This window comes from Nomascus leucogenys, chromosome 16 (assembly GCF_006542625.1).
Source record: "Nomascus leucogenys isolate Asia chromosome 16, Asia_NLE_v1, whole genome shotgun sequence".
Taxonomy (NCBI): domain Eukaryota; kingdom Metazoa; phylum Chordata; class Mammalia; order Primates; family Hylobatidae; genus Nomascus; species Nomascus leucogenys.
Genome location: NC_044396.1, coordinates 72,109,101 through 72,133,603, shown reverse-complemented (window position 1 = coordinate 72,133,603; position 24,503 = coordinate 72,109,101). Strand labels below are relative to the sequence as shown.

The 24,503-nt window shown below is 37.9% G+C and overlaps 1 protein-coding gene across 1 annotated transcript in view; it reads right to left on the bottom strand.

Moving 5' to 3' along the window:
- Nucleotides 1-24,503, bottom strand: part of COL14A1 (collagen type XIV alpha 1 chain) — a 243,649-nt gene that overhangs the window by 166,158 nt on the left and 52,988 nt on the right. The window contains exons 6-11 of the mRNA XM_003256159.3: nucleotides 11,513-11,668; nucleotides 10,547-10,666; nucleotides 8,921-9,085; nucleotides 4,566-4,727; nucleotides 1,345-1,496; nucleotides 81-210 (exon numbers count right to left, since the gene is read on the bottom strand). Coding sequence (XP_003256207.1) covers nucleotides 81-210; nucleotides 1,345-1,496; nucleotides 4,566-4,727; nucleotides 8,921-9,085; nucleotides 10,547-10,666; nucleotides 11,513-11,668 — 885 coding nt within the window. The remainder of the gene's footprint in view (nucleotides 1-80; nucleotides 211-1,344; nucleotides 1,497-4,565; nucleotides 4,728-8,920; nucleotides 9,086-10,546; nucleotides 10,667-11,512; nucleotides 11,669-24,503) is intronic.

Below are 24,503 nucleotides of genomic sequence, written 5' to 3'. Positions count from 1 at the left end.
CTGAGCAGAATTTCAATTTAAGAAAGGCCTCCTAAGCAGCACTCTACAAAGTTAGAAGTGGGGTAGAATTAAATACATACGTGTAGTTTCAGTTCCCCGTAGGCCTTCACTAGCAGTGTGGGCATAGATTGCAAAGACTGCTATCTGATATTCAGATAAAGACATCAAGTTTTTCAACACTGTGGAAGATACACTTCCATCTACCACCACCTGTTTAAAGAACAGTTTGAGTAATGAGAGTATGGAATATCTTACACGCAGAATTGAAATCAAAAAGCGAAAATATCTCCAGCAAGAATATTTCATTGAATATTTTCTTGTTTGTGCCACATCCCCCTTTCCACTGTGGCAGTCAACTCTCTTTGAATTCCTACATGAAGTGATGCACCTTTTATGGAATGTGTCCAGAGTCCCTTATTAATTCATATCTAATAGAAATAATTGTGTCGATACCAGGCTAATTATTATCCTATTTACATCCACTTAATAACAGTAAACATGATATTTTTCCATAGAGCTTTGGGAAGCACTTAAAAGATTTATTAGTCATGAAAAATAAAAGAATCATTGGAAGCACTAGGATCTCTCTTTTTTTTTTTGGTCCAAGTGATTTAAGACTCCACAATCTACTTTTCTAACACTTAAAAAGTATCATAAATCCTACCATAACACAGAACATTGTGAAATATGCTGAGGTCAATCAGAGGTTAGAACAACAAAAAGGAAAAGACAAAAGAATTTCATCGTGTTTTAACATATTCCTTGTGAATTGTGGTATCAAAGGTAGGAAATGGGAAGGATCCAATCATCTGGCAATAGGTGTTCTTGCCTGTGTTGGCCAAGCCATAAAAAATGCTGCCCATAGCTGCTTCATCATGGCTTTTCCATTGCACTAATCCCTACAAATGTCCAGAAAACTCCAAGCCTTGGAGGACTAGTCCATATATGACCACACACTTTGGAATTCACAGACTTCACTAAGGCAGAAAGCTCAGACCACTCCCAAGTAGAAAAAATGCACAAATAGCAAAAGGGATCCTGGCCGGATAATCAGCTACTGATACCTTTTACTTTAGAACTTACTAACTTTAAGAAGAAAAATACGTTGTGTTAGAAATTCATACCTGACCAGTTCTGAGTGTTATTTGGAGAGATGAAAGATATAATTGCCATAACTCAGAGATAGGGGAGAACAATATGAACAAGTAGAAATGTATTTCAGTCAAATTCTTTAAAATGTCTGTGACAGAATAATCTTATATTTATATTTCTGCCTTGTTCTCACTATTGTAGAAGACTTGAGAGAATAAAAAGAATGGTTTGAAAATACTGTCTCCTTATTACCTCGTCTGGTTTTCCACCCCTGGTAGGATAATACACAACTCTGTATTTTTCCACATTTCCTGGGGCATGAGTCCAGTTAACCATAAAGCTTCTGGCAGTGACTTCAGAAGTAATCAACTCCGTAGGCGGCCCAGTGGTGGCATGGGCTGAGGCTAAATTAAAAAAACACATCAAATAAACCTCTTACCCAAAGTTATTTCTTATGAAGCTAAGACATCTCATTAGACAGAAATATTGATTTTATGCTGCCTCTAAGATTTTCCTCTTTAGATAAGTTGATTCAGTTATCCATTTGTTCATTCAAACATTTAAATGTCTATTAGGTGCCAGGTACTATGCTAAGTTCCGAGGACACTAAACTTAAATAAGACATAGTTCTTGACTCCAGAGAACTTTCTTAAATTAAGGTCATTGTTAATAAATAATAAAAACAAACATTAACAGCCGGGCACAGTAGCTCATGCCTGTAATCCCAACACTTTGGGAGGCCGAGGTCGGGTAGATCACCTGAGGTCAGGAGTTCAAGACTAGCCTGGCCAACATGGCAAAACCCCGTCTCTACTAAAAATACAAAAATTAGCTGGGCATGGTGGCAGGTGCCTGTAATCCCAGCTACTTCGGAGGCTGAGGCACGAGAATCACTTAAACCGGGAGGCAGAGGTTGCAGTGAGCCGAGATCGTGCCACTGCACTCCAGCCTGGGGGATAGAGCAACACACTGCCTCCAAAAAACAAACAAACAAACATAAACTAAGCATGTGTGTATTAAAAGGTACTCTTCAGAGTCTTAAGAAGATTTTTTTATCTCATCTACTTCTCCCTAGTTCCTACTACTGTTCATACTTCGTATGTGAGAAAATCAAGGCACAATGAAGTTAGCTAACCTGACCAAGGTCTCACAATCAGTATCAGAGTTGACATTGATATCTGGGCTTGATACAACAGTCTGTGTTTTTAAGCATCCGAGAACACAGGCTCTATACTAAAAATTTCAATTCAACAAGTGACTAATATCTAAAAATTTAAAAAAAGAAAAAGTAACTAACATATACCAAATGTCCACTATGAGCTCGACACTATGTAAGCATTTTTTTGTGTGTGTTACACATGTTAAAGCAAGTGATTCTATAAAAATTTGGGACATGCAAAATCTAACTGGAGGGGGAATACAATATGCAAATGATAATAAAGAGCTTAAACTTTAGAGTTTCTCACCCTTTAAGAGCACTTACTCAAAGGGACTTTAATAATCTCAATTTTTAAAATACTGTTTTGAACACAAACTATGGGCAGGAACTTTATTACATGCTGTATCATCAACCACATGTAGACTATTTTGGAAAAACTGAGCTCTAAAGTAGCTTCACTTTGAAGCTCAGAGAAATGTCTTCAGGATCATACTGCTTGGATGCCCAGCCCAGCCCAGCCCCATGAGATCTAGCCTGGGGAAAGGGGAATGATGACAGAGAGAAGGACATGTAGCCAGAAAGAACCATTTCACACTGGTTACAACAGAGGCAGCAAATAAAACCAGACTCTTGAAAGAAGACTTGGATATTACCCTCTTCTCGGATTACAACTCTATAAGGCAAGCGCGACCTGCAGACCAAGGATATGATATCTCTCCAAATAAAGTAAGTGCTTTACTCTATTTCTTTTGCTGAGTATAACTAAAAACTCTGGAAATTATATCAAAGACAAGCATAAGAAGACGCTGAAAAGTAGAGAGAAGGAGGTCAATGAGTGCAGAACTACAGGGCTCAGGACCTCCCAGCGGTGAGCTCCCACTTCCTTTTACTCATATATCCCAGACATGGAGCTAAAGTAACTGGCAACCTAGAAACACCAACAGATACAGACTAAAAATTGCTAACAAAATCTTCTCCCTCTAGCAAAGGACCAGGAAATGGCCAGCCTACCAAGACTGAAACTTTTTAAACATTTTTGGTAATAATTGTTCTACTGCAGACAATCAACACAAAAAAAAACAAAAATGTGGCCACACCTTTACCCATGCCAGCAAAGGCCTAGTGGGAAGTTAAAATTTCTAGCCTTTTTTGGCTGTAATAGGGTGCCCTAACATCCACCCCAACCCCCTCATGCCAGCCAGAGTGGTGTGAGAGGTCAAGTAGAGAAGAGATACTCATTCCCAGCAGATGGTAATGAATCTTTTCCCCTACAATCCTATCTATGATATCAAGGGAGACCACCTGAAGAGCCTGCCTGGACCCTCAACCCCACTTGGGAGTAAGGAGGCACCATTCTCCCTCACTCTGTGACAGTGTCAGAGGAGACCTAGCAGTGAGTCAGGACTTTCACCACTGTCCAGTAGCAAAGAGGCCACTCTTAATGAAAACTAAACTAAATAAAACATGCAACCGGGATATGATCCAGCCATTGTACTACTGGGCATTATCCCAGAGAAATGAAAACTTATGTTTTCTCAAGAACCTCCACATGAACATTCACGCAGCTTGATTCATCATAGCCAAAGGCTGAAAGCAACCCAGGTGCCCCTCAATGTGTGAATGGTTAAACAAACTGTGGCACATCCATATCATGGAATCTGGCACTCAATTAAAAAGAAAGAGCCGTTGACACGTGCAATGACTTGGATGAATCTCCAGGGAATTCTCCTGCATGAAAAAAGCCAATCCCCAAAGGTTACACACCACATACCTCCATTCATATAATATTTTTGACATGAAAAATATTGGAGATGGAGTAGTGGTTGTCTGGGATTAGGGAGAGAGGGAGAGGAATATAAGTGAGGATGGCTATAAAAGGGAACAGGAGCGATCCTCGTGGTGGAAATGTGCTGTATCTTGCCTGTGTCAATGACAAGTATTCTGCTTGTGGTAATGTAATTAGTTTTACAAGATTTTACCATTGGGGAAACTAGTAAAGAACACACAATCTTTCTATGTATTATTTCTTACAAACTGTATTTGGATGTATAATTATCTTAAAATTAAAAGTTTAAGTTTTAAATAAATGTAAATGTAGCATTATGGAGAAAATCATCCTGTGTTTAAAGAGTCCCTCCTTCACCGCCACGAAGCCTGCTAATATACTCCCTTTTCTACTCTGACGGCTCAGGTCTTAGGGGAATAGAGGTCTTCAGAAAGCCAACATGAAAAACGAAAGGAATTTTCCCAATTCACGATAGGCTTGTGCACCATAATACTGACATCCACGGGACTTTTCTGTCACTCATTTTACCTTTAATTTCTCTGTCCTGTTCTTCCACTCTAGAGCAGAGAGTCCTCGTCAGACTCTCCACAACTGTGTGCATCAGATCGAATTCGGCAACATTGTACACATGAGTGCTGTCCGGTTCGGAGGCGATCTCCTGCAGCTCATTCACATCTGCGTTTTTCACCCCTTACACAGAGGACAAAAAGAGAATGGTGACCTTTATGCCCCCTTGGAAAGCGTGACTGCGGTGGGCCTGATCCGACCCTGTCAATCTTCACTGCAGTCAAAGCATCATCTGCTACTTGTATACATATATATATATATATATTTAAAATTTTATTTAAAATGCACACACAAAATAAACTGATGAAATGAAAAAATATAGTCATATCTATTACATAACACAAAACAATTGCTCTGATTCTAACAAATTATTCATATAGAAAGAAAATAAGCAAAAAAAAGGAAGAGTGAGCATATGTACCATTGACAAGATGAAAGCTATTATGTGCTTGTGTCCTGGTAAACAACACTTAGGACCCCCCACCTCCATCTGAGAGGATGCTTCAGTTACCCTCCCCCCTTCTGGTGGACTTGCAGTCTTGGATTTGGTTAAAAGCATCTGCCACTTTAAAGAGGGAACATTTCATGTCAGATTGCTTTTTACAAAAAGTCAGTTGCAGAATCATTTTTAAATGATTAGATAATTTTACTCAATACATCATAACAGGAAGATGACTTAATACTAACTTCTGTTTTGCATGAATATTGCAGAAGCAATAGTAATTAAAGCAGCATCCTAAACTATCAAAGCTTCAGGTTTAAGTTTCTATAAAGTAAGTTTACTGAAATTGAGAAATACTGCTAGAACAAATATATATTATTATAACTATATAAATTATTAACTTGTAATTTAATTAATAATTATCAATAAATTATTAATATTTAATTATATAAATATTATATAAATTATTATTATATAGCATTAAGCCAAGGAGAAAGCTAGGGAAAATTATTTTTTAACATACATAAATACAATTTGCTGTCTAGTAACCACTGCAATTTTACTAATGTAAATAGAAAATTTCTGGTCCTTCCACAGTATCTACTGAATTCCATGGTCAAGCACAAAGTTGGGTGTCTGGAATACAGCAGGGAATAGAATAGGACAGAAAGCAGTGAACATGAACCCTTAAAAAAGAGTGTGATCACTGTGCCCCCAAGCACCATAGTAAGTGTTTTCCATGTAATAGCACCTTTAATCCTCACGACCAATCCTATGAGTTTGGAACTATTGTTCCCCTATTTCATACTGCCTCTCAGAGGACTGCAAATTAAAATGAGTAAACATTTACCAACAATGTTAGATAGGAAAGGAGAGGCATGAGGTTAAATTTTACGGGTGTGAAGGTAGATTTTCCTTCCCCAAGCTTCATCAAACAACGAGGATTTCTTTATAATCCCCATCATTTCAATCATCAGAGGGTATTAAAAGGAGGTTCTATAGAAGCAAGGAAGAGAAATTACCTGGGGCAACATGAATTACTTCTTAGATGGCTGGCTGTGCCAATTCATTTATCTTTCAACCCCAACATATTGAGCAACAAAGCATTAGTTGTCTCTGAACTATTTGCTTTAGGAGGTTGCAGGATAATAAATACTGCTGATTTCCAGGTAATTTTCAGAGAAGTCTAAATCACATCTGGATGAATTTACTTAAAGCTTTGCTTAAAAACTCACCTATTCATCATTAACAAGAGCAGAAAATGGAGAATAAACACATAAATTAGTCCTCCGTTAGTTTAAGTCTTTGGCAGAGATTTCCTTTATTGGACAAAAGGACAGGAAAATAAATCTCTCTGATGGTTCTTGCCTGAAGGACTTCTACAATTGCTTCTAAAATGTACATCTGAATTAATATAACATTGAATGTATGCTGAAACGGTGCCAATAATGCTTTTTTTGTGATATTCAGTTGAAACCAACAAGTTTGGACTTACATAGGAATATTCTGGGAAAAATATGCCCAATTTTGCCTCTCCCTCACCTTCCCAAATAAAATAGTTTGACTGTTGCAATTGCACAGGAAAGAGAGGAAATGGTCATCACGACTTTGAAGGAATTTGTTTTGTAAGCATTTTGCCTTGTTCATCTTTGTACCTCAACAACCTCCACAATGCCTGGCGCATAGTATGTAAGCTAATACTTCTTGAATTAAGCATTCTATAAGCCACATTGTGAGTAGCAAATCTAGGACAGGGTCTAAAGATTTTGTTTTCATTGATAACTCTAAAAGATCTACTGTTAAATTTCAGGGTAAGAAATGTTCCTACAGAGCAAATTTAACTCAACTCCTAGGACCAACTTCACATTTATCTTTACAAGTGAAGCTACGGTATGGTTAAATTCATTTATTGCCCATTTAAATTCCAGGGGTGCGCTGGTAAATGCGGTAAATATTTAACAGTCAGCTTTCTGCCCTAATTTGTAGTGTTTGCCAATTTCTGTAGAATAAATACCCCACTGTAGCTTATTCCAAACTACCAATTGAGGTCACAGGATGCAGACTTGGGAAAAGGTGTGCACAATTGGCTCTTGCAAACTGGCATGAGCTGGCTCCTGCACACCACTGAGCTATAACACCTACCTCCTCCCGCACCACACACACATGCACACAAAATAACAAGGTTCTGATTTACCAAAACAAAGTTCGAACATAATACATTTTTAATTTTTTCCCTGGATGTCTTTGTTCTTTCTTCTGTAAATGAAAAATGTAGCAGTAATGGCTGTATTACTATAGGATAATATACATCACTTACTTGAATAATAATAATACACTTACATGTATCTTTCAAGAATATATTTATTTTTAATACTAAGGATAATAATGCTATCTTAGAAATTCTTTAGAGCACTAACTTATTAAACAGCCATTTATTGAATACTTTTTAAGTGTCAAGCACGGGGATAGGTGATCAGGATGAAAAGGTGAAGAAGATACAACCTGAACCTCTGGGAACTCACTGCTTAGAGATGCTGTAGGAATAAGGAAAAGAAACAGGAGGGAACACCATAGTTTCCACAGCTTCTGCAGCTGTTCTTAGACTGTACTTGGCTACATACTAGTAGGAAACAAGTTCTGAAAAAATGATCAGAAACATCCTCTGATGAAAAATAATATATATATATATATATATATAAATAGGAAAACATTTTAGGATCTTTCTCTAAGGGAGCAATATACCTAGAGGAGATATTCCCGTGGGCTTACCAGTGTTCTCAACCCTGGAGAATGATTTTAAGGTACAGAACTGGGTATGGTTTTAAAACACGTATTCCCAGGCCCCTTCTCCCTGGATAGTTCAATTTCATAAGAGTAGAATAGAACTCTGAAATATGTAGTTTTATGCCAGCACCCACTATAACCGGGTATGTAACTCCAGGATAGAGAGTACTCTCTTTTGATAGAAGAAACAGCTCATGGAAAGTTCACAAAAAGAAAAATGCACCATATTCTTGATAAATGCAGAAAGATAAATGCATTTTATTTGGACTAAAGATCACAAATAAAATAATGAAATATGTAAAACATAATAAAAGGGACCCTTCACGACAACCAATTTCAAATGTCTTCAAAACCCTATGAAGGAATTCGCTGTTATATTTTGGTTTGTATTTCAGTGTTGCTTGGGAATCAGGCATTTAGTTCTGCTGAGAAAGTTTGTTGTTCTCTACTAAATAGAAGACCTTCCCACTGCCAAAGAAAATGTTAACATTTTAATCAACAGCAAAGTTGCATCATCTAAATATTTTGTAGTTATTCTGAATGTATGCTATATATATATATATACAAAAGCATATATATAAGCAAATATATAAGCTTATATATATGCTTTTTCACACAAGAAGGATACCTTATAAAGGGTTAGTTTCAGATAAGAACTACTACAAATCTTGAACTTTGTGTCTTCTTTACGTAGTTGCAGGATCGTATTTCCTTGAAAACAATAAATTAGATTCTTCCTATATTACCAGAAAAGAGATAGCTATGACCCTTAAGAGAAAGTCTTGACTTATTAAACAGTAACAAACATGTACCTGACCTTTGCATGCCACTTTATGCTTTTCACAGCATTTTATATATGACACCTCTCTTAGAAATCCTCACACCATGGGATACATGACAGCTAGCATCACTCCCATTTTAACTGTAAGGAAGCTGGGCTCAGATCACAGGGCTGCCTATGACAAGGGCCAAGATTAGAAAAGTGCTCAGGTCTCCTGGCTTTCAGTGAAGTGCATTTCACATTACATATTGTTTTAAGTGGTTGTGGGTCTATGCCCTTAGTTGAAACAAGACTATAAAGAGCACATACCTATGGCAAACAGTTCTACACCAGACTCACGAAGGTTTCTAGATGGTGGAATGATGTCATCTTGGGATTTTCCATCTGTTATTAAAATACCAATTTTGGATACCCCAGTCCTTGATCCTGCTTCTGGTTTGAAGCTATTTTCAAAAATGTAGTTCAAGGCAAGACCTTGGAGAAAACAAGGAAAAGTAAACACCAGCCATCTCTAATAAAAAGTCTCCTAATTCTCCAAAATATAACCACAAGATGGGTAACCTATTGAGTCACAGACATTTTTATTACATGTGAATCTTCATTTTTATAATACCTTGTCTTTCACAGATTCAATAAGGAACTAAAATCCACTGGAATAAAGGTAATGAAAATAATTAAACACTGCATTCTTTCAGAAACTAGCATTTATAAAGAACGCTGAATTCATGGCCAATGGATGATAATAGATCTTGTGTACAAGCAGATCTGAACCTTTATAATTCAGGATGAAGCAAGAATACTCACACAGTAGTGCGTCATCATTAGGTTTTCAATTTTGTTCGTGATATTCTAAGGAACCAAAAAATCCCTCTCTGTTTTTTAGGAGTACAAGGGACAAATCTAAAATCATTAATCGTACTCCTGCCTTTTGAGTATGACACTTTCCATCCAGAAAAAAATAAGAAACGGTGCAATATTGTTATAGGATTTGTGTTCAATAAATTGTTTGCTGCATTAACAAAAATTCCACTAGATTTTGCCTCAATTTGGCAAAGCAATTATCAGGATTCTACTGGTTTACCTAAAAATCAATAACAACATCTACATTGTTTCATCTGAGCATCTCTAATACCTGCTTGTGGTGGGCAATATAGGTTCAATATCCACTATTCAAAATCCTTGAGACCAGAATCATTTTGGATTTCAGGTATTTTTGGATTTTGGAATATTTGCATTATATTTTCTGGTTGAGCATCCCAAGTCTAAAAATTCAAAACCCGAAATGCTTCAATGAGCATTTTTTTAGCATCATGTTGGCACTCAAACATTTTGGATTTTCAGAGTTGGGATGCTCAGCTTGCAGCATGTCTCAAGGTGAAAATTTTTACAAACCCCTTGTGACTGTGCCATAGATGATTATAATGTAAATATTCTTATATTCATCATTCATCAAAAATACTATGAGCCAAAGATCCGTATTATTATTATTAACAGAGAGGATCTTGACTTTTTAGAAAATTATTTCATGATATTTTCACGATAACTAATGATTGCAGAATAAGGGCAAAGAAAATATCTTCTTTGAAAATAGGAAGAAATTTGTTTATATTTAAATAACAGGGTGGAGGATGGCAGGAGGAGAAAAGTAGTGAAGAGATTAGCTGACAAAGGCTACTCCACTCTGTTGGTCTCAGGGCTTGTTTCATTTTCTCTTAGCCCAACCAAGCCCTTCCTGGGACATTATAGTCATAGAGTAAAACGAATGAGATATCTGGCTTTTAACTCAATGCTGAGTTTGGGAAAACAGCCATCAAAGAATCCTAAGTGCTAGTTTAATTAAAACATTATGATAATGCTTACAAAGTGGCAAAATGAGGTAACACAATTATTCTTCAAAAAGATATGTTGTTATAACACGGATTGAACAAAATATACCTGTTAGTGTATTTCCTCCTTTATATGGGAGGTTTCGGACAGCTTCAATCACTTCATCTTTTGTGCTAAATGCATTCAAGTGCCATTCTATTCTGGGGTCGCCACTATACTGTGCAAGACCTGGAAAAAAAGATTAGGAAACTCACCAGGAATAATGGGTTACTCAAAAATCTAGTGGGCTACTCAAGAAACTAGAATGACGAAAGGCCTCATCTTTGCAACATTTTTTTTTTTGACCTGGCTATAAATTTTCAAAAAGACTTGCTGAGTAAGATAAATTAAAGGAATCAAGTTAGACATATACAGGGGTCGAGGGAGTGTACATATTTTCTAGCCATTTATAAATGAGTACCCAATTAGGTACCTGGCATTAAAAAAAAATCTGATCATGTTTGTAGATAAAAGGTCTAGATTTATTTGTTGTTGATTTCTTCTCAAAGGAGTCATTTTTCTTAATGGCTATTTAAAAGTTAAACTAGGAGACTTTGTTTAATAAAGATTTATTATTTTTATTATTTGTAATATTGCTCAAAGATTTACAACTTTTTTGCTTCTTACCTGGGCTAGAATTAATTTGGCAAAGATTATCTTGTACTATTAAATGATTGCCAATTTTCTAGTTCAACATTTTCCTAGATTTAGCTATTTCTTTTAAATAAAAAGAAAACTGCTATGCAATTAATTCTTAAACAAGCTGTAGCTTTTAAAGTTTTATTTATATTATTAACAGAGAAAACCTTGACTTTTCAGAAAATTAAAATATGTTCAATAACTAATTGAATGACAGCATCATTGCAAAAATTAGAAGGAATAAATATTTATTGATTCAAACATGTGCTTTGGGGGACCATGAGTATCCTGCAATCCTGAAAGTCACTTTGTAAGGAATTTTTGAAATTTCCTAAAACACTTCCCAGCAGTTTTGCACTGACAACTGACTGCTACCGCTAATAATAGAAATTATACCAATTCGTGTCTTCTCTGAGCCCACATCGAATGCTGTAACCAGGTTTTCCAAGAAAAGCCGAACCAGTCTGAAGTTGAATCTTCCAATACTCCATGAACCATCGACCAGGATTACAATGTCAGCAATTGCTGGAGTTTGACAGACAAATTTCACTTCTGCAAAGCACAAACCAGAAAAGCACATGTGTTACTGTTAGAGTAACTTCAAAAACAGTCCATCTTAATGTCTTTTAGACAACTTAGTGCTAAGAATACAAAAGAGTTCCCGCAGGAGCAGCCACCTTTTTACAACTCTTCCCTTAAATGTATTTTACTTTAAAAAAAATTGTGGTAATGGTTGGCAGTAGAGCCAGTGCTCTGGAAATAGGAAAACACTGGGCAGGTTCACACCATCCTGACAACTCAGCCTTCTGTGTATTTTAGAAAGTAGTGTCTGTGCAAAAGCATCCAGCTCTGAGCTTTTGCCTGTTGATTCTTTCCAGGAAAGGTCTTAGCAACACCAGTGTGTGCCAGTCAGCCGAGATGGGAAGACGGCCAGGAGGCAGAAAGACGGCTCTCCTATCCTGATAAATTTATGCTACAGGAAGTGATAGGAAAAGAGAAATGCAGACTTTCTGAATTCAAGGAAATGTTACAGACGCGTATTTAATCCAAGAAAGGTACAGAGACTTTTTCTAAAGTAGGAAGGGCTTTTGGAACAAGATAATTGGAAAAAGGCCAAAGAGTTTCCCCAAAGTCAAATGTTTTTTTGCATATTATGTGTATATGACAGTAAATTTATTCCTAAAGATCATGTAAATGATTGATTTTTTTAAATGGCTCAATTAGCACTTAGGACAAAGATTCAGAAGAGGATGCCCAGTGGCCATGGTACCTATGCTTTACTATCAGAGAAGGCCCCACTCACAGCAATGCTGGGGAAATGCAGAGGGCAAATGGCTAAGTCTCTACAACAATGGAGGAGGCTGCCTGATCTAGGGTAGATCTGTGCTTCTTTAGGGGAAACTCACCATTTCTATTCACACAGAGCCAAGACAAAGGAATATTCTCCAAGTGTTTCACAAATCCTTAACAATGTTGATATGGTTTGGTTGTGTCCCCACCCAAATCTCATCTTGAACTGTAGCTCCCATAATTCCCACGTGTTGTGGGAGGGATGCAGTGGGAGGTAATTAAATAATGGGGGCAGGTATTTCCCATGCTGTTCTCTGAATAGTGCGTAAGTCTCACAAGATCTGATGGTTTTATAAAAGGGAGATTCCCTCTGCACACGTGTTCTTGCCTGCCACCATGTAAGATGTGCCTTTGCTTCTCCTTTGTCTTTCGCCATGATTGTGAAGCCTCCCCAGCCATGTGGAACTGTGAGTCCATTAAACCTCTTTCCTTTTTAAATTACCCAGTCTCAAGTATGTCTTTATTAGCAGCATGAGAACAGACTAATACTTTTAGTACCTATTGCAACATTGCTTCGTACTCTGGTCTGTGCTTCCAAAGAACTGCTTAACTTTGCTGAATTTTCATATTAGGACTAGAGATCATTAAGTGAGTGTGGCGGGCGGAGGGGTTTGGGACTGGGTTTCCTGTATTCTTTTCATTCTTGCTGGCCTAGAAAAATCTTTATTTTTTTTAACATATATAATGAAAACCAAAATACAGAAGTGTTCATAAACAAGTTGAATATGCTTTTACTTAAAAAAAAAAATAGTTGAACTACTATCGTTGGCATAGGCAGTTTAATATACGTGTCTCTGCACCTACCAGGCCACATTTTGCTTAAAGGATCTTGACTTTTTTCCAGATATAAATATTCATGGGATACCTAGATGCTTTTACCAGATGGGGAAAGAATGAATTTGCCAATGAAATACTCCAATATTCATTATGGAAGCTAAACAGTACAACTCAACCCAAAGTTTGTATATTCACTTTCTGGCACCAGATTCCCTTTCTTAATCACCAAATACAGAGCCATCAGCTGGTAACTTTGTATTTGGGAGTCAGCCCTACTGTACCACACTAAGAAAAAGGCTAAAATGGAATACCACAAGAAGTCACGGGATAAAAATTAATTTGTTTTTTGGACATAACCAGGGAAAATTGAAGTCTGGTTAAGCTTCAAGAACCCATTTTTCTCTGTTTTTATGGGGAAAAGTTACTCTCAAATGGAGAGTAGTTTTCTTTCTTTTCCAAAACTACTGGGGATATTATTTCACTTACAAATTAATTGGGAACCATGTGGATAGGATCTTAGAAAGGGAACCCTTTCTGCTTATTTAAAAGAGAGGTAATGAAATTGGAATTTTCTGGTTTAAAAAATAACTTCCAATAGATATATTCTGCTTATTTAGCTCATTCAAGTCAGAAATGACTTGGAAATACAAATTCTGTATAACTCCTAAACAAGATATAGAACTAATTGACTATAAATCAAAAGATTGATAACTTTAATAAGACTAAAAATGTTTAAGTTGGTCATCAAAAGACATCTTAAAGAAAATAAAAGCATAAGTGTGGGGTATGGTCAAGGTCTTAGATTTTGGGGGTAAGGGGTGTGTGGGTGCTTATGACACCATTAAAAATTACTAATTAAGTAACTAATTAAAAGAAGAGGGAAATAATCCTATCTGGCATGCAGAAAACATTATCTAGAAAAATAATTTGAGTGTTTATGTCACATAATTTAAGCACCAAAAACCTTAAAAGCAAACTACAACTCGGCATATTTCACTTGAAATTAAGACTCATAGGAAGATATTTTTTTCAACAATTTCAAAAGTCAAAATCTATCATTGGTTTTGTACTGCAAAGTATGATTTTTCTTGAAGATTAGTACATACTCACTTGAGAACTGTAAAAACAATATTTTTTCTTGTGTCCTAAATCCAGGTTATCAGCTCTAAGACATATATAAACGCAATGAACGCTAATGGCTATTTCCATCATAATGTACACATGTACAATGTTTGTCCCATAAACAGGTTTGCCTGTGTCAGGGGCAAACAGCTGTTCATATACTTGGTACAAAGAGGTAATTTAAAAGCCACTGTGTTCAAGTTCAATAATCATATACCTTAACCATAATTCCAGCTGTTATGTGAATCTTTTTAAAGAAATGCATTCAAATCATTGTCTTACTATAAGCAGAAGCCCAGATTCAAAACTGAAGACAACGTTACTCTCCACTGGCAAACACATTACCGATTTCACCATTCTTAGAGAGACACCGATCAAAAAGAAAATATTAAGTACCTCAAAATGTGTTAAAAATCAAGTGGTAGAAAAGAAAACCAGACACACCTGGGAGCCCAGGTGAATGTGTAAAACACAGCAGCTAAATGTAGCTTAAATCTATAATATAAAGGAATGAGTGCATAAGCTTTTATTGCTAAGACAATATTCCAAATTAATTTGTAAAATAACATAAATCCTTTGTGTCTGCAAGCCTGTATTTAAAATTAAAGCAAATGGACAGAGGAAATGACCTCTTGAACTGTGTTTTAATTCAGCTGTTAACTTTACATGAGTCTTATCTAAAATGCAACTCTGAAAATACAAGTGGTATATTAAAAAATACCTAAGCAGCTAAACTTAAAGAAAAGCACTCAATATATGGCCCAGATTACAAAGATAATAACAGTTTAATGTCACAGATAGAATCAAAAGGAACAATTGCACAAGTCCAGGAGAAATGATCCCCTTTCTCTTCTATACTTTCTGGAGTTTTGTGATGAGAAGCATTGGAAGAACTAGCGATTTCTTAACATTCCATATTTGGAAATGATGTACATTATTATATTAAATGTTAAGTCTCGGTGTGGTGGCTCATGTCTGTAATCCTAGCACTTTGGGAGGCCGAGATGGGTGGATCACCTGAGGTCAGGAGTTCAAGACCAGCCTGGCCAACATGGTGAAACCCCGTCTCTACAAAAATACGAAAATTAGCCAGGCATGATGGTGGGTGCCTGTAATCCCATCTACTCAGGAGGCTGAGGCAGGAGAATCGCTCGAACCCGGGAGGTGGAGGTTGCAGTGAGCTGAGATTGCACCATTGCACTCCAGCCTGGGTGACAGGACGAGACTCCAACTCAAAAAAAAAAAAAAAGTTAAGCCTTCCACACTCATCTACTGATTTAGTCCTCCCAACAACTCTATGGAACAGGTACCATTACTATCATTCCCATCTGCAGTCAAAAAGTATGGCATACAAGGACTGTGTGATTTGCCCAGGGTGTCACACAGCTAAGAAGTGGCAAAGCTGGGATGTGAAACCCAAGTAATGTGTCTCCACAACCTATGTTTTTAACCACAGGGCTACATACTGACTTCAGGAAGGCACTCTATGTTATGTAAATCTAGAAATCAAGGGGGAAAAGCTTGTTACATAAAGCAGTGTCTCTGCAGGGCTTGCCCCTGCTGTGTCCACAGCTAATCTGTGCTGTTTGCTAACATTTCGAATTATTTGTCTAGAACGTTTTTCCCTCCCAAATAAATGCACTTTCATCCTGAAGTTGCCCATGTGAAAAGCATCCTTCTTCCAATAATTTTACACCAATTTTATTGTGTTACTGACATCATGAGAAACTCCAAACCCATGTTTATTCATTTGATGTTATGCAACTAATTTCCTGGATGAAGTTTATTTATTTTTTGAAAATCTATTTAGTGTTTATTATGTACCAAGCACTATTCTGAGCAACTGGGAACACAACAAAGCTCCCAACTTCTGGCAGTTTAAATTCTTTTATTTTATTTTGACTCTTAACACCACTCGGTGATTAAATTCTTAGTGAGAGGAAATAGACTGTAATAAAGAACATAGGTTCAGATGCAAAAAAGTGCTTTATAAAAGTAAACAAAATCATACAAAGAGTAACTCTATGTGGGGGCAAGGGGTAATGTTACTGTAACGGCAATAGTATGAAATTACCAAATTAAAAATCTTCCTTTTAAACCATATTATTGTTTTTGTTCTAATGGCATTCAAATTAAAGACCCAATTATGGTTTATATAATGAAATGTTTACAATACATTTTTAGATAAAGGTATTTATCAACATAGTCAGTGAAGATAGAAAAGAGGGAGCTGACAGAAGATAACTTTTTCTGCCAGGTAAACTCCTATTCATCCTTTAAAACCCAGGTTACACTTTACCAACTCCATGAATCTTTTCCCACTGTCCTCAGATGGAACTCATTATCTGCCCTTCTTTATTGACTCTGGATTAGTACATTGTTTGTTGTGCCCATCACACTGGAATATTATGATTGGCTTCCATTTCTATCTGCCTGACTAGACTGTGAACTCCTTGACTGGGGAGGGCTTTTGTAACTTGTCTTTTTAGCCGCTTTATCTGGCTCATCTCTTGACATATAGTACATCGGTGTAGGTAAACTACATTGAATTGTGTTGTTAAAAAATAATTCCTCTGTTCACATAGTTCATACTTCCAGCAGGGCACTAGAGAAATGAGCCACGATGGCTCAATTAAATGTGTTCTCTCCTCCTGCCCTGCCACACTACCGCACTGGAAAAGTGGATTACAGTTATTTAGGAATCAGGGAGATTGTATCAAAGTGGCCTGCCTTCCTTGATATTTTCCTAATGCTGGAGGCTAAGTTGAATGAAAGGAGAGTGTGTACTATTTTTATTCACCCTGTCTTAACCTCAGTCAGAAAACCTCACAATGATTTCACCACAACTGGTCTAGGATTCATTTAGAGGCTTTGAATTATTTTGTTCTATGCCTCTAGCAAAATATCAGGCACAGCCGTTCATTACACAAGACACTTGAAGAAATACTGTGGCCACAGAACGATTTTTCACTTAAGTCTCCTGTGAGGTTACATTCAAGTTTCCAAACCAAGAGCAAAAGAAAATCCCTAAGAATTTGGTACAGTAGAACTCTTGGAAACTCACTGTTACCGTGTAGAGATTGGCTCCAGCCACACTACTGAAGATATTTTTATAAAAAGAGTTAACATCATTTTACATTGCCAAAAACTCAACGAGAAACCTTCATTCTGAAAGCATTTTTCAATACATTGGCAAATTCTGACTTTTACAACATTCCCATGAGAAGCTATGTTGTCCCCATTTTTCAGAAAATTAAATTGAGGGCAGGGTGTGGTGGCTCACGCCTGTAATCCCAGCACTTTGGGAGGTTGAGGTGGGTGGATCACCTGAGGTCAGGAGTTCGAGACCAGCCAGGCCAAATGGTGAAACCCCATCTCTACTAAAAATGCAAAAAATTAGCTGGGCATGGTGGCAGGTGCCAGTTACCGCAGCTACTTGGAAGGCTGAGGCAGGAAAATTGCTTGAACCCAGGAGGCAGAGGTTGCAGTGAGCCAAGATCGCGCCATTGCACTGCAGCCTGGGCAACAAGAGCGAAACTCCATCTCAAAATGAAAAAGAGAAAAAAGAAAATGAAATTGAGGTTCAGAGAGGACAAGTGACTGACTTACTAGTTACTGGCAGAGCTAGGACTGGATAACAGGTATTTTTTTCTTCTTCTTTTTCTCTTTTCAGAGACAGGGTCTTACTCTGTTACCCAGGCTGGAGTGCAGTGGCGCAATGCTAGCTCAATACAACCTCGCATTCCTGGGCTCAAGTGATCCCGCCTCAGCCTCCTGAGTAACTGGAACAATAGGCACATATCACATGCCCAGTTAATGTTTGTTTGTTTGTTTTTTAATTTTTGTAGAGATGGGGTCTCACTATGTTGCCTTGGCTGGTCTCAAACTCCTGGGCTCAAGCGATCCTGCAACCCCGGCCTCCCAAAGCACTGGGATTACAGGAGTGAGCCACCTCCACTGCACCCGGCCACAACAGGTCTTCTAAATGTTTTGTCCAATATGTATTTTCCAACATATCACACTATCACTACCATGGAAGTTGTCCTCACAAAATGCAACATAGATGGTCACTGCCGTGGGAGATGACATCAGAAACCATCCATGTAGGGGATGTGCAGCAAGGGGCTCATTTCAGCTGTGTCTGGAATTTACATTGATCTGAGTGAGGTTAATATCCATTTAATCCAATCATGGGTGGAAATGTACCTTTCAAAGCCTCCCTGACAGATGCCTGCCCTATTTAAAACAGCACTCCTGTGACTCACTCCTTTTATCCCTGTTTTATTTTTCTTCCTATAACTTCGGACTTCCTAGAAATATATTATACAGTGTGTGGTTAATTTCTTGTGCCAGTTTGACTAGGCCATGGGGTGCCTGCACATTTGACCCAACGTTACTCCGGATGTGTCTACGAGAGTATTTCTGGCTGATTTTGGTGGACTGAATAAAGCAGATTCCTCTCCCTGATGTGGATGGGCCTCTAAGGGATTGCAGACTGAAGAGAACAAAAATGCTGAGTTAAGAGAGAAGCCTGCCTGACTGCCTTGAGCTCATACATTTTCTTTTCATGCCTTGAGACTTGAACTAAAACACTGGCTCTTGGGTCTTGAGCCTGCCAGTGTTTGGATTAGAACTTATACAATCAGCTCTCCTGGTTCTCAGGCCATTGGATTTGAACTGAAACTACATGGTCACTCTCCCGGATCTCCAGCTTGATGACTGCAGATTTTGGGATTTCCCAGCCTCCATAATCACGTGAACCAATTCCTTATATTAAATCAATATCTCAAGCAGGCACAGTGGCTTGTAATCCCAGCACTTTGGGAGGCGGAGGCGGGCAGGTCACTTGAGGCCAGCAGTTTGAGACCAGCCTGGTCACCATGGTGAAACCTCATCTCTACTAAAAATACAAAAATTAGCCAGGTGTAGTGATGTACACCTGTGATCCCAGCTACTCAGGAAGCTGAGGTACAAGGATCGCTTGAATCTGGAAGGCAGAGGTTGCAGTGATCCAAGATCACACCACTGCACTCCAGCCTGGGTGACAGAGCAAGACTCTGTCTAAAATAAATAAATAAATAAATAAATAAATAAATAAATAAATCTATTCCCCCCCCACACACACACACACATCACAAACACATCTCACACATACACACACACTTTCCTTTGCTTCCTTTTTTATATTAATAATTATGAAAAGCCTACCATTTAGTGATAGCTTTCATCAGATGCTCTACATTCATCATTTTCATCTAAGTCCAGTATTAATCCTATAAGGTAGATGTTCTTCCCATTTCATAGAGAAAGAATGGTTAAGTAACTATACAGGTTAAATAACTTGTCCACCATCACACACTGAGCAAGTAGAAAAGCTGAATTCAAATTCAAACCCAGAACTAACTCCAGAGCCTGAACCATTCAACTCCCATCACAGAAGAGAAGTATTTCAGAGAAAGGAAGGGAGGGGAGGAAGAAGGAAGGAAGAAAGGAAGGAAAATATGGACAAGCCTTGCAATTAAAGATAGTACAAAATCAAAGCCGTACGCATTTGTCCTATATTCGACCTGGGATGAATAACATCATGACAACTTATAGGAATGTGAAGCCCGGTTGCTGCACCACAGCCGAAACAACATTTCAGCTATCACTCAGAGACCTACAGCTTAAGAATAACTAACAATCCTGTAAACACCACATGCATCACATTTCTCCTCTGCTCTAAACTGGAAGGGACTGGGAGAAGACATGACAGCTGTCTTCAAATATATAAAGGGCTGTCATATAGACAAGGGATTAGGAGGATTCTATATGCCCAGAAGGAGTGTGTAAAGTGACAGATTTCAACTCAATTACAGACAGGATATCCAAAGATGACTGTCTTGGGAAATACTAAAATCTCTGTTAATGACAGCAGATGCAGGACAACCCTTGAAGAAATGGCTCAGGAGCCTCTACCATCCCCGTGACTGGTTGAACTGCAGGACTCTCAAAGTGACCTAAATTTTAAGATTATTTCTTCCTTCCTCACCTACCAAATTAAGCCTAAACTGTTCATTGTGCTTTCCAAAGCTCTCCATTTGACCCATCCATGTATATTTCCCACTTCCTCCCAATACAATTAGTCTTCTTTCTCCCAACAACATTCCCATCTCAGAAACTTTTGACTCAATTTTTATTCCCCCATCTCCTGCAATGTACCCTCTCCAAACTCTTCCTACTCTACCACAATACAAGATACCTAAAACAGATTTTAATTCCTTTGAAAATATGTGATCCTTCTTATATATTTTTACATAAAGTTTGCTTTAGGCCAGGCATGGTGGCTTATGCCCATAATCCCAGCATTTTGGGAGGCTGAGTCAGGTGGATCGCCTGAGCTCAGGAGTTTAAGATCACCCTGGGCAATATGGTGAAATCCTGTCTCTACTAAAATACGAAAAATTAGCCAGGCATGGTGTCACATGCCTGTAGTCCTAGCTACTCAGGAGACCTGAGGCATGAGAATCACTTGAGCCCCAGGGGCGAAGGTTGCAGTGAGCCAAGATCGCGCCATTGCACTTTAGCTTGGGCTACGGAGTGAGACTCCACCTCAAAAAAAAAAAAAAAAAAAAAAAAAAATAAAAAAATTAAGTTTGCTTTAAAGTTTTATTGGTACAGTTGCCTAGTTATTTCCTGATTTCCTTAAGTGAATATTGACCCAAGAGAGGCTATTTTATCTGATCACCTCTATTTTAAAATGAAATTTGCTCAACTTCAGGAGCCAGTATATTATATTCCCATTTATCTTCAGCTCTGTATATAATACTGCATGATCTGGCTGTATGTTTACGTTGGTCATTTAAGGTGATTTTCACAAAACACAACTCAATTATCCCGGTTACTCCAATTCATTAATAACGAACCAATCCTGACATTTTGCAATTTCTGAAGCCAAAACATCTGCTTAATTTGACAACAGTCAGCCCTGCAGGTATAGAGACAAGATACTGAATAGAAAATTCTTAGACAAGAAGGAAGTTACAAGTCAGAGAAGCCCGAGCATTCCTATGGGAGACTCACTCTGCTAAAAATCAATAGCAGTCTTCATAGCTGTAAGGTATCTGATTGTTTTAAAAATGATATGTTAAAAGTTCTTTTAAGAATGAAGACATTTGAAAACTTATTTCAGACAGAGTTAAGATTTCTTACCACTGGAGAATTCACAAGTTGAGAATAATAAACTTTGCTGGAGGCCAGAGGAAAAGTGTCAGAATTATTCAAAACTATCTTATCAAGGGCAGTAAGGGAGGAACTCGAGGAAAACTGGAGGTCTAATGCTAGGAGAATTTCAACTGATTGTCGTCAGAGGTGCATAAGCATAACTTTTCAGGGAGGGGGTTGACGGGGAGGAGTGTCGCTCTGTCTCCTAGGCTGGAGTGCAGTGGTGCCATCTCGGCTTACTGCAACCTCCGCCTACCGGGTTCAAGCAATTCTCCTGCCTTAGCCCCCTGCGTAGCTAGGACTACAGGTGCATGCCACCACACCTGGCTAATTTTTGTATTTTTTTGGGAGATCTATGTTTCAAAAAGAAAATGTTATGGAATGCTCAGAGAGCAGAAGTGAGGGGAGAAAGGGGCTAGCTAAAATTGCAGGAGAACCTTTCTGTAATACATGTGTTGCATTAGATCAATGTTTCTCAACCATTTTTAGTTATCACTCCCATAAGGAGCCTTTAGACATTTTTTCCTAATCACCTCCTCATGAAATTTTAAAATCACAGGTATACGATATAGCTGTTTATGTATGTATTGTATATTTATACTTAACACATAAAAGAATTAATATTTTTCACCTTTCACTCCCAAAATCAATTTTTGCCCATTTAAGGATATCACTCCCATTGAGAGTGCATGTGTTACATCATTGTTCGTAAAAGAAAATTGTTTTTTCCTGAAACCCAGAGCAACTTAAAGCATCATTTTAAAGGTGATCTTAATGGTCAAATTATGCTCCATATGATTGAAACTTTACTTTTTAAAAATTCTTCAATTTTTTCATGATGTGGCAGAAACAAGTTTATCTTAATAGTGCACATTTGGGAGATAATCTAAACAGAATTGTAAAATATTTTAAAGCTCCCCGTAGTTGACTTAAATGTGTTTGCCCAACTCCATTCTCAATCCAGATATCTCAGTTAGGGCTAATACCATCCTTGCAGCTCCTGGTGTCGCCAGTCAGATTCTTGCATTTCCTTGTTCACTGCAATTGGATCAGAGATGGGCACAAGAGCTAGACCAATCAAAACTGTTCTTGAGACGTTTTCCGAAACTAACCTTAAAAAGCCTTCATAGCCCACCGTGCAGTGGCTCATGCCTGTAATCCCAGCACTTTGGGAGGCTGAGGTAGGTGGATCACTTCAGGTCAGGAGTTCGAGAGCAGCCTGGCCAACATGGGGAAAACCCATCTCTACTAAAAATACAGAAATGAGCTGGGCATGGTGGGGCTCACCTGTAGTCCCAGCTACTCAGGAGGCTGCAGCAGGAGAATCTGTTGAATTCGGGAGGTGGAGGCTGCAGTGAGCAGATATCGTGCCACTGCACTCCAGCCTGGGAAACAGAGTAAGACTCCATCTCAAAAAAAAAAAAAAAAAAAAAAAAAAAAAGCTTCCTACCATATGAGATTGGGGTTGCTCACTATTATGTAATTCTGGAACTGGAACTCTGTGGGGGCCTTCACTGCCACTATAAGAACCCTACCGAGAAATAAAGCCATCCCAGAGGAAGGCAGAGCCAGGAGATGGAGAAGCAAGAGAGAGCAACTGATACTGGACTGAGACCCTAGGTCCAGCCATGCTTCCGTTACATGAGCCAGTACAATTCTTTTTGTACTTAAACTAGTTAGAGTGTGTTTCTGCTGAAGCCAAGGATTCCTGACTAATATGCTGCCTAGAATTTTTCGGTAAAGGTAGATCTTAAACTAAGAAATGAAGTCTAAAAAAAGAAGAGAAATGAATCCCACATAGTCTCTGAGAAAGAAAACAGTATTTCAATTAGCTCTAATGAGGACCGATAAATAAACGGTGGGAATTCCAAATTTTATAACATCAGTTGGATTCTTATATTTAAGTGAAAACATTTAAAAGATGTTACAGAATAGTAGTATTCCCAGTGGAGAGAAATCATGTCTTATCTTCGTTGTCATGGTTTCAACTAAGTCAATTAATATCACTTTTTAAAAACAGAGGTTTTGCCTAGGTTTTTTTCTGGTGTTTTTATGGTTTTAGGTCTTATGTTTAAGTCTTTAATCCATCTTGAGTTAATTTTTGTATAAGGTGTAAGGAAGGGGTCCAGTTTCAGTTTTCTGCATATGGCTAGCCAGTTTTCCCAACACCATTTATTAAATAGGAAATCCTTTCCCCATCGCTTGTTTTTGTCAGGTTTGTCAAAGTTCAGATGGTGGTAGATGTGTGGTGTTATTTATGAAGCCTCGGTTCTGTTCCATTGTTCTATATATCTGTTTTGGTACCAGTACCAAGCTGTTTTGGTTAATGTAGACTTGTAGTATAGTTTGAAGTTAGGTGGTGTGATGCCTTCAGCTTTGTTTATTTTGCTTAGAATTGTCTTCACTGTACAGGCTCTTTTTTGGTTCTATATTAAATGTAAAGTAGTTTTTTCTAATTTGGTGAAGTGGTTTTATCTAATTCTAATGGTAGCTTGATAAGGATAGCATTGAATCTATAAATTACTTTGGGCAGTATCGCCATTTTCACAATATTGATTCTTCCTATCCATGAGCACGGAATGTTTTTCCATTTGCTTGTGTCCTCTCTTATTTCCTTGGGCTTTTGTTTGTAGTTCTCCTTGAAGAGGTCTTTCACATCCCTTGTAAGTTGTATCCCTAAGTATTTTATTCTCTTTGTAGCAATTGTGAATGGGAATTCACTCATGATTTGGCTCTCTGTTTTTCTGTTATTGGTGTATAGGAATGCTTGTGATTTTTTGAACATTGATTTTGTATCCAGAGACTTTGTTGAAGTTGCTTATCAGCTTAAGGAGATTTTGGGCTGAGACAGTGGGGTTTTCCAAATAAACAATCATGTCATCTGCAAACAGAGACAATTTGACTTCCTCTTTTCCTAGTTGAATACCCTTTATTT